Source organism: Pan paniscus, chromosome 10, assembly GCF_029289425.2.
Source record: "Pan paniscus chromosome 10, NHGRI_mPanPan1-v2.0_pri, whole genome shotgun sequence".
Lineage (NCBI taxonomy): Eukaryota > Metazoa > Chordata > Mammalia > Primates > Hominidae > Pan > Pan paniscus.
In genome coordinates, this window is record NC_073259.2 from 50436217 (window position 1) to 50452830 (window position 16614).

Consider the following 16614-nt stretch of genomic DNA (forward strand, 5'->3'; position numbering starts at 1 on the left):
TGTTAGTTTCCTTATCTGTAAATTGAAGCAAATCACAGTACCTAAAAGAGTATTATGAGATTTAGATATGCCCTTGGAATAATGCCTCGCGTGTACTACATACAGATAAATATTACCTTTATTTAAATAATATTATTTATAATATTTTAAATATTACCTTTATTTAAATAATAAAAACAGCAAGCACACCACTTCAGATTCATTCAGATATCTGACCGACATACTGAATTTCACTTATATTGAAATAAAGGATGTCAGTTTTCAAATATTTATTATTTTTAATTATGTACATATTACATATGTGCAGCTATTCACAGGAAAGTAGTATTTTTGTGCCATACCACAATGTGTAAACAGTGTGGACACTTCTAACTCTTATGAGTAATTTAAGTAATAATAAGGAAAATTCAAAGTGACTTGTTTGTGTCTGTTGTAGAGTCCCGAGATGATAATTTCCTTATGGCAATGATTCTTAAACATTCATATGCATAAGAAACACCTGGTACATCTATTTCAATGCCAATTCCAAGGCCATACGTGAATAAGCATCTTTGTGGTAGATTCCAGTCATCTACATTTCAAAGTGCATTTGTGAGGCATAATAGTGTGCCTGAAGGCTCCAGATCTCAACCCTTTCTTAGTAAAAAAATTCTGTGTTTATGTCCAGAATAGCTCTTTAAAAAACCCAAGCCTCTGCTAGCTCAGCAATTAAATTATTTAATCCTTTAGGTTTTTTGTTTGTTTGTTTGATTTTGTTTTAACAGTCCTGTGAATAACTTCATTAGATTATCTCTATTCTGAAGTAAGGGACTTTAGTAAGCTGTTACTAATGTTGGATTCTTGGCTTTTTTTTTTTTTAATAGCAGGGAAAGTGAAAGTAGGGCCATATTATGCTTATTATTTTTTTTTAAAGCTCTTCAAGTGTAGCTAGGTTTAACTGAAAGTGTTGAATATCATCTTAATACCCATGTTCATTGCCTCAGTTTGAGATTAGAACAAAAGCCTTTATAACTGGCCTTTAAATAAAAGTGGCTAACTATACCTGATTTACCTTTTGTTTCAGAGGATGCTAAAGGCACACTTTCATTGATGCCTGAATTCAAAGTGCGTGAGAGAGCATTGTTGGAGGCATTGCACCGCTTTGGCATGACCAAGGAAGGTTGTATCCAGGCATGGTTCTCTTTACCCCATTCCATGCGCATATTCTATGTTCACGCATATACCAGCAAAATTTGGAATGAGGCAGTATCTTACAGACTTGAAACCTATGGAGCAAGAGTAGTGCAGGGTGATTTGGTCTGTTTGGATGAAGACATTGATGACGAGAATTTCCCAAATAGTAAAGTAAGTATCATTCCATCAGAGTTTTCCAAGAATAGTTACTATACCAGAACATGAATTTTCAAAAGCCCTGATTATAGAAACACTTTAAACATACATGTAATTTATTTATCTATTTGTACTTATATTTACTTATCTCCTGCTTCAAGTCTGCTGTCAGTTTAGGCTTAACACATGTTGGTAAATGGAAAGATAAAAATAGTGGTATGGAGTGAAAGATATATAGGTAGTAAAGCTTCCTTTAAAAAACCCATTTTAAAAAAGATTACACAAATAATGCACAAAACAGCCCATAAAAATAAAAATCAAGGCCAGGCATGGTGGCTCACACCTGTAATCCCAGCACTTTGGGAGGCCGAGGCGGGCAGATCACGAGGTCAGGAGTTTGAGACCAGCCTGACCAACATGGTGAAGCCCCATCTCTACTAAAATACAAAAATTAGCCAGGTGTGATAGCGCACGCCTGTAATCCCAGCTACTCAGGAGGCTGAGGCAGGAGACTCTCTTGAACCTGGGAGGCGGAGGTCACAGTGAGCCGAGATCGCGCCACTGCGCTCCAGGCAGGGTAACAGAACGAGACTGTGCCTAAAAATAAAAATAAAAACATTACAGATGAGGCTGCCATCCCTGCTAGCGTCCTAATGTGATTCCCTGTGCTTCCTCCAGAGACTCAACCTCTGTTGTTTGTTATGTGTCTTTCTAGACCTTTCTGTATGTTTTCACATAAATATCCATTGAAAATCTATTTTTATTCTATTAGTTAACACCGAGAAAAGAAAAGGTAGGACTTAGAGACTCAAAACTTAAAATACGGAGAGGAGAAGGAATATGATTTTTAAAATGGTATATGGAACAATGTAATGTGTGTATTTCTTTTATAGAAATGTGATTTTATCTAAATATGATTCATAATTTCCTCTTAACAATGTCTTAGAGACATTTATATTAGTGAAGTTATAATATAGTTTATATTATAAAGCTTGGTCCTTCCATTTCCTCCTTGTCCAGTTTTACTTTTTATTTATTTATTTATTATTATTATTATTGTTTTTTTATGTTTTTGAGACAGTCTCGCTCTGTCGCCCAGGCTGGAGTGCAGTGGCGCGATCTCGGCTCACTGCAAGCTCTGCCTCCCGGGTTCACGCCATTCTCCTGCCTCAGCCTCCCAAGTAGCTGGGACTACAGATGCCTGCCACCACTCCTGGCTAATTTTTTTGTATTTTTAGTAGAGACTGGGTTTCACCGTGTTAGCCAGGATGGTCTCGATCTCCTGATCTCGTGATCCGCCCGCCTCGGCCTCCCAAAGTGCTGGGATTACAGGCGTGAGCCTCCGCACCCGGCCATCCAGTTGTTTTTATCTCTGTGAGTTTGAACTAATGAAACTGGGTTCCATAAATCATGCAAGGAAATTCATTTGATAGTGCTGTAATACAAAAAGAACAAATTATTATTCTCCAACTTTATCATGTCAGTCTCGTAAATTTTAAAAATTAGCGAAAATTTGAGTAACACTTTCGTATGTAACAGTAAAATCATTGAATTTTAGAGAACAAAAGGATTTTACAGACACTCTTTTTTAATTCCCATTTTATAGAAATGAAAATTGGGTCCCAGATTGGAGAGTAGACAGATTCAGAGTCACACAAGTAGTGGAATTAAAAAGACCCGGCTGCTTAACTCCTAGCCCTGTTTGGTCTCTACTAGAAAAATCATGGAGTATAGAGAAGTAGTCTGTAGTGAGAACTAGAACATGGTCCAGTTTTTCAAAAATAGAGGTAAAACAGACTCTGAACTCTACATAAAGCAAACTTTATCTAAATTAATGTCAGAATTCTTGATGTATTAATTAAGGTTTTTTGGTTTTAAGTAATAGAAACCCACCTCAAACCCACAGTAATTTAAAGAAACATGGGAATTTATTGGTCCTCATAACTGAAAGCCCATGATTGATTCAGGCACAGCTGTATTTGGGACTTAAGTGTCCTAAACGATCTCCTTTTTTTCATCATTCAGCTCTGCTTTTCTCTGTTAGATCCATTCCCAGTCTAGCTTACACCTTTGGTGGCAAGATTATTATTAACGACTCTAGGCTTATTTCTCACCACTCTAGACTTGCTTCTCTGCAGAAAAATGATTTTTCTTTCTCAACAGTGTCAACAAAAGCTGTGTAATTGAGTCTCAGTGGCTAGGAATGGCCTGGCCTGGATCATATGTACAGAACCAAACCAGAAAGTGTGAACTGCAGTATGTGATTGACTAAACCTGCATTCCTGGGGCTCCTTCCTGGGACCCTAATCCACATCTGACACCTGGGAGAGGTCCCCTGGAAAATGAGAGTGCCGCTACTTGAAAAGAGGGAGTAAAGATTGCATAAGCCAGAACATCAGATGTTGGCTTCACTTTTTCATTAAATGGATGAATATGCAAAAACTGCAATTACTTGTGCTCCAACCTAATAGGAAAGAAATGATAAGAAAATGGTCACTAGGAGGCAGCATATGTTACTAAGAATGGTAATTTAATTGAGATACAGACTCAAACTGTGTGAAAAGAAATCTAGTAGCATTATAAGTTTTATTTTACCTCATGTGGGGGAGAAGAGATATGTCAATGATCCCCTTTTGATAAATAATAAAAAATCGTTATCATTTCTTAACACCTCCCAGAAAACATGTCCAATTAAATATTGGAAAGCACACTAATTAGTAAGTCATCCATTTCTAATTCAGATTTTTGGAAGTTAAAGATTACTTTCATAAGATACAACAATTTTTGAAATGCATGAGTTTTATAAGACTTCTTCATTCAGAATAACATTTACAAGGATAGTTTTGTGATTGGAATTTTAGCTGCTTTCTTTTTGGAGCTATAGGAGAAGAGAAAACATTTTCTCCTACATATTTTGCAGAATTTCCTTTTATGAGCAGCAAAATCAATGTTTCTATATATTTTAAGATTGATCACTTATTTTATTAGTTAGCACTGAGGAAAGAAAAGGCAGGACTTAGAGGCCCAAAATATAAAATGTGAAAAGGAAAAAGAATAAAATTCTTAATAAATGGTATATGGGGCATGTAATATGCATCTACAATTAAAAATTATAGAAAACTAATCTGATTCCTTCTTTTGATAGAGTTACTAGACTAACAGGTGTATCTACATTTCAAATCACTTGGTAACTTTTCTTTGTGTGTGTGTGTGTGTGGGCAAGATGGAGAAATGTGTGTTAGACAATTAAAAACTTAGGTGAATTTATAGTTGGGGAGCAGCCATACAAGGAAAGCATGTTTGTTCATGAATTGCTGGATATCAACCTGGAGGGAATTCTTTAAAGACAAAGCATGGTGTTTTATACCTGACCATGTTTATTCGATGTTTTCATAAATTACTTAAATCACAGTATGTAGGTATACTTATGACTCTGTGAAAGAAAAAAGGCTAGAAGTGGTGATGCAAGAGAGATCATAATTCCATGTAGTCTGTCTCTTGTATTTTGATCAGATCACATCTGGAGCTTTGTTTCTGTTTCTGAGTGCAGTAATTGAAAGAGGTTAGTTACCAATAAACAAAAAAACCCTAAATTAAAAACAAAAAGGAGCAACATTATTGATAAGACTAGGGAGAGTTGAGGGGAAATCAGGTAGATTTAGAGGGGCTCTGGACACTACCGTGTGATGAATGCTTTAGGAATATGAGAATGCGCTGAAGCCTTGTGAAGAGAGAATAGCTGACTTTCTGTTTGAGCTTTCATGTATAAGAGAAAGCAGAACTGCTTATTCTGTGATATCCTAGAGCCACATTTCATAGAGTTAATCTGTCATGCACCTTTTTTTCATCTTGTATGTGACACCTGTTACCATTCTATGAAACAAATGCTGAGAAATACCACCTCTTTAAATTTTTTTTTTCAATTTTATTTTAAAGACAGAGTCTTGCTCTGTCACCCAGGCTGGAGTGCAGTGGCACCATCATGTTTCACTGCAATCTTTAGCTCCTGGGCTCAAGCGATCCTCTTGCCTGGGTCTCCTATGTAGCTAGCACTACAGGCATGTGCCACCACACCTGGCTAATTAAAAAAAATTTTTTATAGAGACACGGTCTCCCTATGTTGTCCATGCTGGTCTCAAACTCCTGGCCTCAAGCGATCCTCCCAAAGCACTGAATTACAGATGTGAGCTACCACATCCAGCCAGAGAAAAATCAGTTCTGTATAGAGTATTATATTTTCGGGGGACAGAGATTAGTGGGGGTGGGGAGTGGATTGATATTATAGAAGCAGATTTTCAATTCAGCCTAATAAAGAAAAACTTTGTGGTTTAGAAAAAGATTGCTGGTGATTGAGGTGAAAGTATTGCCTCAGGGTTTTCAGCAGCCCACCTTTCTCCATGTTATCCAAATTCAGTGATTAGTGGTTAAAGCAGGAAGAATCATTCTAATTTTTATGTAGTCTACTCCTCCAGAAACAAATTATGATAAGATCTTGTTTGGGTTTATGTATATTCAGCATAGGAACTGATTTATATATAATAGAGTTAGGGAAAATTGAAAGTGGCAGAAATTTGGAACATTTGGGAATCATTCATATTTTCATGTTTTTTAAAACTAGATTCACCTGGTAACTGAAGAGGAGGGATCAGCTAATATGTATGCAATACATCAGGTAAATTTGCTTAAAAATTACTATCACTTAGATCTAAGTGTAGACATTGTCCCCAAAAAGCAAAAAGTTGACTAGTTCCCCTCCTCTTTTTTTATTAAACAACTTTTAAATTAAGGTATAATTTATATACAATTAAATTCACTTAGTTTACAATTGTATAGGCTTTGATAAACATATTTTTGATAAATGTAGGACTGTGTGGCCACCACAAATATCAATCATAAAGAACAGTTTCCTCCCCTCTCCAAATTTTCCTGCGCCCATTCCCATCCCTCACCCCTGGCAACCCCTGATCGGTTTTCTGTCACTATGGTTTTGCCTTTGAAATAATGTCATATAAATGGAATACTACAGTATATGGCCTTTTGTGTCTGGCATCTTTCACTTAGCATAGTGAATTTCAGATTCTTTCATATTGTGTATATTTGAATTTTTTACCTTCTTCCTTTTCTTGACTACCTTTTGGTACTGTTCAAGAAAACTGTCTAGAAGACACCAGCAAAGGAAGAACACCCCACAAAATGCAGTGTTTACTCACAAGCAGCTAAGAAAATAAACATGGAATGTGTTGCTATGTGTTTGTTTTCTTGTTCTGGAAGAAATAAGAAAATTTAAAATTGTCCACCAAAATACCGGTAATGTGACTGAGCAGTAGAGGTTACTCTTTGTGTTATAGAAAGTACATGCTTTATTTTATAGAGATTAAGTCTTTATCAGCTAATTAAGTGTACCTAAACTTCTTAAATAGTGGATTGTTTAATAATATCTGATTTGAGTTGGTTACCTTAGTTATTGTGAGTCCTTGATTTTAGTTAGCTATTTTCTTTGGCAGCATAAAAATATCATAGCATATTATTTAAAGCATGTTTTAGGCTGATTGTGGTGTTTATATTCTGAGACTATTTTTACAAATCCAGGTCGCAGTCATAAAAGTACATTAAAAATATGATCATGTATCTTTTTGAAGACTATTTTCATATTTTTTCCCTCTTTTCTTTCACAGGTGGTTCTTCCAATACTTGGATACAATATTCAGTACCCGAAGAACAAAGTAGGGCAGTGGTACCATGACATACTTAGCAGAGATGGACTACAGACATGTAGGTTTAAAGTACCTACTCTGAAACTGAATGTACCAGGTTGCTATAGACAGATTTTGAAACATCCCCGTAATCTCTCATACCAACTAATGGAAGATCATGACATTGATGTCAAAACGAAAGGTTCCCACATTGGTGAAACAGCTTTGTCTCTTTTGATCTCTTTTGATCTTGATGCTTCATGCTATGCTACCGTTTGTCTGAAGGAAATAATGAAGCATGACGTTTAAAACTGATACCCTTGGTATAACCATATATATGTCACTCTTTGAAGGAAAGGGGGCTAAAATGTCTTAAGCACCTTCCATGTGTTAGGAACTTCATAATTGTTATCTCTTTTAATTTTCACAGCATCCTGAGAAGTTAGGATTTGATACTGTAATTTTATAGAGGATATGTAAGTGTCAGGGTCCAAATTTAAGGTCCATGTGACCCCAAAGCCTGTGTTTTTTTCCTATTATATGTTTCAGTGACCTTTATTCTGTGTCATAAAGTTACAATCTTTTAAAACCGTTAGGAATATATATAATACTGCAAGATAACATTTAAGAAAAAAAGTTGTGAATATTCATATCCTCCAGCTCCTTGCTTAGAACACTAGTAAAATTAGGTCGCAGTGAAGCAAATGTTGGAGAGAAAGATAGATGAAGCATTTTGCTAATTATTATTGTCCTCCTTTCCTGTTTTTGAAATTATTGATCAGAACAATATACAAGGGAAATGCCATACCTCTGTTTGTGATAGGTACCCCAGAGTAGTTATTACCTCTTTGTGAGATAAGTAATCTTTGATGAAGATTGAAATACAATTTCTCATCCAATTTTTATATCTTGGCATACGCTGACCCTCTTGACCATTTGTAATTTTTTCATATTATCTAAAACAGGTGTTAGAGTCAGACAGATTCATTCTTAGATTCTAGCTCTGACACTTACTAGTGATTTTGAGTATGTTGTTGATTTTTTTGTGTGTGGTTACTGATAGAATCAAGACAATTACAGCTTCATAAATGACAAATAATAGGATTATCTCCACATTTTCTGTTGCTGGAGGAACAAAACATTGTGCCCATTTGAAAATTTTAATTTTTGTTGGTTTAACTATCCCACATTATAAATCATCCTTCACCATTTTATATCAGTTAAATATGAGGGTGTGTGGGGGAGGAATGACTGGCATGTAGACATGTATTGATTTAGGAAGATCTGAGCATTTCTTTCATTGTTGGTAAGATATAATGATGAAATTTAAAAAGCAGTATGGAGCATTATATATCAGTAATGTGATATATATACTTAAGCCAGTTTAACCATTTTGGGAAATGTTAGCATTAGGAAATAAAATCCAAAAGAAGGAAGAGAAGCTATATGCAATGCAAAATTTGCTTATTGCAATATTTTCATATACAATTAAAGACACTAAAAACAGTTTTCAAAGTCCAGCATTACGTAACTAAAGTAAGTAAAATGATGTGTATCAACTTGATGGTAAAATATGTAGTTATTTAAAAAAGCAATGAACAATTTAGTTTCATGAGAAAATGTTGCCCCCTAAAAGTAGAACACATATGTTACAACTGCAATAATACTCTGAATTCATCTTTCACAAATAAGAGACATGTTAGCATAGTGATTAAAAGCACAGATATTGGAGACAAACTAACCCAGTTTGAACCCTGGCACTGCCATGTATAGCACTGCAGCCTTGGGAAAGTTATTTAAACTCATGGGCTTCGGTTTCAACATCTGTAAAATGGGCATGTTAACATTGCCTACCTCATAGGATTACTGTGAGAATTTTCTAAGTTAATATATGTAAAGCAACTTTAAAAAGTGCCTGGCACTTAGTTATTGTTAAGTAAGTGTCTGCAGATGCAAGTTTGGAAGAGAAAAGCAAATAAATGAAAATGCCTTCCTGTTAAGATGATGGGGTATTTGGATTTTTTTTAATACTAAAAAGTTTTTTTTGTTATATGTTTTGGCAATAAATAATTCTCAATACACAAAATTGGATATTGTAGTACCATTGATTTTCTTTGGATTACTGCCATCATTTTAATGTTATATTGAGAATGAAGTGATCCTCTATTAGGTAGTAAAAAAAATTTAGAAAAAATGTTTTATTTTATATGATAAATCATATCCTATAAATGTAATCATAAAATGAGTTATATACATTATTAAATCCTAGTTTTTAAAAGTTTTGAATAGCAATCAGAAAATACGAAAGCATGAAAATATATCATTGATTTTACTTTCTTTGCCTGCAGAAGGCACTATAATTTTAGACATTTATTGATTTATTTAGTAAATACTTCAGCAGTGTATAAAGGAACACTAAGTTTATTTCATCACCATAAAATGTATTGAGATATCATTCATGTGGAATATTATTTTATATGCCAATAAGATGCCATGTTAAACTTTTTTTGTTTAAGGACTTTTATTTATTAATAGTATGCTTTGGACCAACTGATGACTAGTCACTTAGGTTTTTGCAGTTTTGCTGGGGCATTTCAGACCTTCATAAGCATGATCTTTGGATTAGTTTTTTTTTTTCTTCACCTCATTATTAGGAGTTAATTTATTTTTAAAGTGTCATCTTAAACTGCAAGGATGTCCTTTAAACATCACATGCCAATTAAACATGCTGAAGGAGAAGCTGTGTCATCAAAATGCCCACTTAACCTACCCAAACATCTCAAACCTACCCTTTGCTGACCTTCTATAGCCCCATTTCCAAAGTTTTGCTTTATTTTTATTTTTTCTTCCAACTTTTATTTTAGGTTTGGGGGTACATGTGCAGGTTTGTTACATGGGTAAATTGCATTTTGTGGGAGTTCTGCATACAAATTATTTAATCACCCAGATAATGAGCATAGTACCTGATAGGTTGTTTTTCTATCCTCATCCTTCTCCCACCCTCCACCCTCAAGTAGGCCGTGGTGCCTATTGTTCCCTTCTTAGAGTCCAAGTGTACTCAAAGTTCAGCTCCCACTTATGAGTAAGAACATTTGGTATTTGGTTTTCTGTTCCTGCATTAATTTGCTTACAATAATGGCCTCCAGCTACATCCATGTTGCTGGAAAGACATTATTTTGTTCTTTTTTATGACTGTGTAGTATTATCTGGTATACATGTACTATATTTTCTTTATCCAGTCCACTGTAATGGGCATCTAGGTTGGTTCCATGTCTTTGCTATTGTCAATAGTGCTGTAATGAACATATGCATGCATGGTCTTTATGGTAGAACAATTTATATTCCTTTGGGTATATAACCAATAATGGGATTGCTGGGTCAAATGGTATGTCTGCTTTAAGTTCTTTGAGAAATCTTCAAACTGCTTTCCACAGAGGCTGAACTAATTTATATTCCCATCAGCAGTGTATAGCATTCCCTTTTCTCTGCAGCCTCCCCAACATCTGTTATTTTTTGACTTTTTAATAACAGCCATTCTGACTGGTGTGAGATGGTATCTCGTTGTGGTTTTGATTTGCATTTCCCTAATGATTAGTGATGTTCAGCATTTTTTCATATGCTTTTGGCCCATGGATGTCTTCTTTTGAGAAGACATCTGTTCATGTCCTTTCTTCCGTTTTTAATGGGATAATTTTTTGCTTGTTAAGTTCTTCATAGATTCTGGATATCAGACCTTTGTTCATGCATACTTTGAAAATATTCTCTCCCATTCTGTAGATTGTCAGTTTACTCTGTTGATAGTTTCTTTGGCTGTGCAGAAGGTATTTAGTTTAATTGGGTCCCACTTGTCAATTTTTTTTTTTTTTAGATGGAGTTTCCTTCTGTCACCCAGGCTGGAGTGCAGTGGTGCAATCTCGGCTCACTGCAACCTCCTCCTCCTGGGTTCAAGCCATTCTCCTGCCCCAGCCTCTCAAGTAGCTGGGATTACAAGTGGCCACCACCACAGCTGGCTAATTTTTGTATTTTTATTAGAGACGGGGTTTCACCATGTTGGCCAGGCTGGTCTCAAACTCTTGACCTCAAGTGATCTACCCACCTCGGCCTCAGAAAGTGCTAGGATTACAGGCGTGAGCCACACCATGCCCAGCCTTCACTTGTCAATTATTGGCTTTGTTCCAATTATTGCTTTTGGAGTCTTTGTCATGATATCTTTGTTAGGTCTTTTGTCCAGAATGATATTTCCTAGGTTTTCTTCTAGGGTTTTTATAGTTTTAGGTTTTACATTTACATTGTTAACCCATCTTGAGTTGATTTTTGTATATGGTAAAAAGAAGGGGTCCAGTTTCAATCCTCAGGATGTGGCTAACCAGTTATCCCAGCACCATTTATTAAATAGGGAGTCCTTTCCCTATTGCTTGTTATTGTTGACTTTAACAAAAATCAAGTAGCTGTAGGTGTGTGGCCTTTATTTCTGGGTTCTCTAACCTGTTCCATTGGTCTATGTGTCTGTTTTTGTACCAGTACCATGCTGTTTTGGTTACTATAGGCTTGTAGTTTAGTTTGATGTCAGGTTGTGTGATGCCTCCCTCATTGCTATATTTGAATTAGTTTTAATTGCCAAGGTTGTTTGACGCTGAGCTAGCAGTAGTGCCTGGGAGTCGGTTAGGTGAAACAAATTGAGGTCTTTTACTAATATTAAGATTAAAACACCTTGATTTTTTTTTGTGAGTTGTAAAAAACTGAAAGTCATGTAACTTTTGATTTAACTAACATTTTCTGAGTATCTATTATGTCAGTATCTCACACTTTAATCCATATTCCCACCCTGTGTGGAGGTATTATCTTCCCTTATTTTGCAGATTGGAAACATACCTGAGTAGTTTACTAACCTAATCAAGGTCAAACAAAATAGCGTGTGGTTGAGCTTGATTATGCTTCTTAAATCAGTACTCTTTTCATCTACCTAACATTTGCCTTCTGAGAACAAGTTTTTGGATATTAACTTCCATTTAGGCCAGGCATGGTGGCTCACGCCTGTAATCCCAACACTTTGGGAGGCCAAGACGAGTGGATCACGAGGTCAGGAGTTCAAGACCAGCCTGGCCAAGATGCTGAAACCCTGTCTCTACTAAAAATAAAAAAATTAGCTGGGCTACTTGGGAGGCTGAGGCTGGAGAATCGCTTGAACCCGGGAGGTGGAGGTTGCAGTGAGCCGAGATTGCCCAGCCTAGGTGACAGAGCGAGGCTCTGCCTCAAAAAAAAAAACTAAACTAAAAATTAAAATATAACTTCCATTTCTACCAACTTGATATAACTTGCCATTGATTTAATAGGCATATTGGGGCATGTCTTGAGAGAGACAAGATACCTTTTGATTCTGAGACCAAAATATAAAGTAAAGGGGATCCCTTCAGGAAATCCCCAAATCATTTTGGAGTTTTCCCAAAGTATTTTGGGATTTGTATCATAATAATATGTAAAATCATTATAGATCATAGGAGGTGTTTTAGATGGTACCTGGCACAAATATCATTGAAAAAGCATAGTGAGAAACTTGTTCTTTTTCAATATACTTTCAGTCCTCACATCAATCATTCTGTTTAAGGAAGGAGAAAGCTGATTGATACTATTTACATATATCAACATTGGCTGATTTACCTTTTTAGCCAACTATGCAGGCCTCAGGCTCAGAAACATCAGCAGTCAACAATATAATATGTAGCTAGAATGTAATAGGATTGCATTGTTTTATTGAATTTATCTTCCCTTTTATTTATGGTAATCAATTCTGGCTTCCTGTTTATGTGATGGTATTATGTTTCCTTTAAAACTAAATTTAATTTTAAAGAGGTAGAATCAATTTAAAGGTATTAAATAAGTAATAGTATAGACATAGCAGTAATTATGATACCAATACATGAATGATTAGAGTATGGGAAATATACTGGTACAGTTGAGAATCCCTGAAATCAGAGATGGGCTCTACCACTGCTTTAATATGCGACTTCAGTAACCCACTGATTCTGTTGTAGAATTCTTGGACTTGAAGTACTGTTAGTTATCATTTTTCAGTCCAGGATAGTATTGCATCAAACAAAATTATGAAATATATACAAATTTGAGACATTATGAGCAGAGGCATTGATGATCACATGCTATATCTTAAAATTTTACTGATAGTTGATTTTAGCAAGTCTTATGAAACACTAAGAACAATGTCTGGTGCCTAGCAAATTCTCAGTAAATTTCAGCTAGTATTATTACAGTTAGTATTACTTTACTATGCTCCCTGATAAAATTTTTATAATAAAATGGTTAATGACTTTCCATTGAGGTCTGATCTGACTTAGTCTTAGCATAAAGTAATTACAATTCATATTTTTAGAGGTTTTTTTTTTTGTAGTAGTAGAAACAACTATTTCTAAATCTGGGGATTCAGTAGTTCATTCAAATTAGGATCTTTAAGAGCTGTCTAGGTCAATGTTCCTTAACGTTTTCTACCTGGGAGTAATCTTTAAGAGAACAAAAAGAAAATGAAACTATATAATTTAATGCGAAGTCTTTTACATTAATGTAAGGGTAGGAAAAGAGGTTGGAGGAAGATATGGGGAGGTAGGAAAATGGGACTTTTTTCCTCCATTTACTTTTGATGTTTGAATTTCAAACATGAGTATATTTGTGTATTATTTTGCAGTTAAAAACATTGACGATTACATAAAGATCAAAGAGGGAAATTTAAGGGAATTAATGGGTTATGATTGCATTTGTTCAGAATGGTTTTGGTGGCTCATGACAACATTCTGAGAGAGAGAGATTTTTATGCATTGTACATTTTAATGACACCAGTGGCAGCTAGGATAACTAGTTTAAAGTTTAGGGCCTGTGTTAATAGATTTTGCTTTCTAGTTTCAGAAAGATTCTGTCTTATAGTACTGTTTTAATCTATTTTTCTAAGCCCTCTGATTTATGTATATTTAATGGGCCACAAAGTAATGTCAAATATATGGCATAATAACCAACAAATATTTGAATAAGTGTAAGGTACTTTACAAAATGCTATGGGAAAGACAAAAATAAATAATATCCCTTTCTTTGAGGGATTAACAGTGTTAATATCCCTTGTTTTCATTTGATTTGAAATGCCACTTGCAAGTGGAATATGCAGACTAAATGGTAAAGAGAAAAACAAGCAGCATCTTTTCATTTCACTTACAGCTCACTGTATGACCAATAATATGTTACTTGACCTCTCAGCACTCCATTCTAAATCCTTAAATGATATTTATTTAGCATTTCTAAGCATCTTGAGATCTCCTCTTAAAATATGCTTTGAACTATTCAGTCTAAATGCTGCTTTCTATAAAGCTACTAGTTTAAAGAATGGGAAATGGTGTTAATGGAGTTAATCTTGTGTAATTTCAGTGTGGGTTGTCAAGAATACCTCTAAGTAAAGAAAATGACTCTAATCTTCTTAAGCAATTCATTTTCTCAGCAACTTTGAGGCAGGAGTTAATTTACTCTGCCTGTGTACATAGGCCGTCTCTTACAAAAGAAAAATTTTACTATGGAAAGAAGTCAGAATAGCCATGAAATTATTTAAATTTAGTCTTTAGAACATATTACAAAATATATTAAATTGTCTTTTTTGTTAGAAACTCAACTACCAATGTAGAAATAAAACTCCTGTTGCAAGGATGGAGTTTAGCCATGGAGTCAAAACAAGAGCTATTTGGTTATTTTAAAAGAGAAGAGATCAAAGAGCTGGTCACTCCTTAACTAAGGGTGTTTGGGCAGCAGGATAGGGTGAAGAGTGGAGGGGGTTGAACTCAATTCTTTATGCTTTTATACCAAGCCTCCCTTTTCTAATAAGCCTTACTGGCATTTCCTTAGACTAGTTAAGTCAGGATTCTGAGTTTTTCAGTACAATAGGGTTTTAATCTGAGCTGATCATTGTTTCCAATGCCTCCCCTGTGGCAGGGGAACATAAAGGACTAGTGTTCTTTTCTAAAAAGGGAAGATGGATATTTTTTCTATAACCTTTATAATTCCATTATAATAAAATGAATGATAGGTTATAATAAAATGAATTTTTTGCATATGATTTTCAAAAGGAAACTAATTTATTTTTCTATAAAATATCGCAAAGGAATTGAATACATTTTTATTCTATGTAAATAATAATGTAATTTTCACATTTAGGAGGCAATAGCAAATCTGGGAAGCAGTTATTCTAAGTTGGAAGAGCATTATCCCAATGCATTGAAAACATTTGATGACTATTTTTTATGTCTTCTTTATTTTGATGATTATAATAATGTTCTAACTGGGTGGCCTTCGTTTTTCACTCTAGTCAGTCCATCTTGTTTACTATGTCAGTTATTCTCCAAGAAGTAGAAATGTCATTGTTTTGGGGCCATAGAACATTTCAGAAGCTTCCCAGTATCTATGCAGTAACAGTCCAAACCCCTCAACATAACACGTTTACACCTGCAAGTATGGCCCCAAATCTTCAAGTGGCGTCTGTCACTACTCCATAGTACATACCCTTTGTTACAGCTGTTTCACAAATACAGGTTGAATATCCCTTATCTAAAATGTTTGGGACTAAAAGTTTCAGATTTCAGATATGTTTGGATTTTGGAATATTTGTACATGTATAATGAGATACTCTTAGAGTTGGGACCCAAGTCTAAACAAAATTCATTTATGTTTCATATATACCTTATACACATAACCTGAAGGTAATTTATTTTTCCCTTGGGAACACTGAATAGACTATGTGTTGTGCACCTACATTTTGACTGTGACCTATCACATGAAGTCAGGTGTGGAATTTTCCATTTGTGGCATCATGTCAGTACTCAAAAAGTTTTGGATTTTGGAGGATTTTGGATTTTGAATTTTCAGATTAGAGATGCTCAGCCTAATAGCAAATGTTCCCATGTTATACACCTCAACCTCCCATTCCCATTGGCTGGAACATCTCTGCTTATATTAAATGTCTTTTATGTGAAATCTGTGTTCTCATAGCCTTTTGTATAGTTCTCTACCATCTCATGGCTCACATTGTATTGTACTTATTTGATGAAATATCCGGATCATCTACTGTGAATTATTCAAGAGCATTGATCTTTATACCTCTGGCACCTATCAGTGCCTGACATATAACAGGGTTAAAAATGCTGAGTGAATACTGCAAATATACCTTAGCAAATTTATTTGCTGAATACACATCTCAAGAAAGTTCTGAAATAGTTATTTCCCCTCATAGAAAGTTCAGAGTATTAAAATTGGGTATCATTATAATGCTTTTTCTTTTGTAATAGTTTCATCTTTGCCTTTTATTGAAATATTAAATGCATTGTAGAATTTCATTTAAAATTTAGAACAAGCTGTCAGGTATGATAACTAGTCTCATTTAACAAATGAGGATTCCAGGGCTTGAAGAAGTTAAGTAGCTTCCTCTAGATTGTAAAGAGAGTTTAACCTGGCCCTTTTTGGTTTTAAGGGCATGATGATAACCACTTGCTCTACTGATTTCTAATGGAAAGTGCTTCAGTTTTCCACTTTGCCTAGCTAGTGATTATTTAAT

The 16614-nt window shown here is 34.9% G+C and overlaps 1 protein-coding gene across 5 annotated transcripts in view; it reads left to right on the forward strand.

The window, feature by feature from the left end:
- The window catches only part of PUS7L (pseudouridine synthase 7 like), a 37648-nt gene extending 21611 nt beyond the window's left edge, over positions 1-16037 (forward strand). For all 5 annotated transcript variants that reach the window (XM_003825740.5, XM_003825741.6, XM_008951074.4 and 2 more), the window contains 3 exons: positions 1064-1344; positions 5948-6001; positions 7005-16037. In XM_003825740.5, the coding sequence (XP_003825788.1) occupies positions 1064-1344; positions 5948-6001; positions 7005-7331 (662 nt within the window). In that variant the 3' untranslated portion in view covers positions 7332-16037. The remainder of the gene's footprint in view (positions 1-1063; positions 1345-5947; positions 6002-7004) is intronic.
- Positions 16038-16614: the final 577 nt, after the last annotated feature.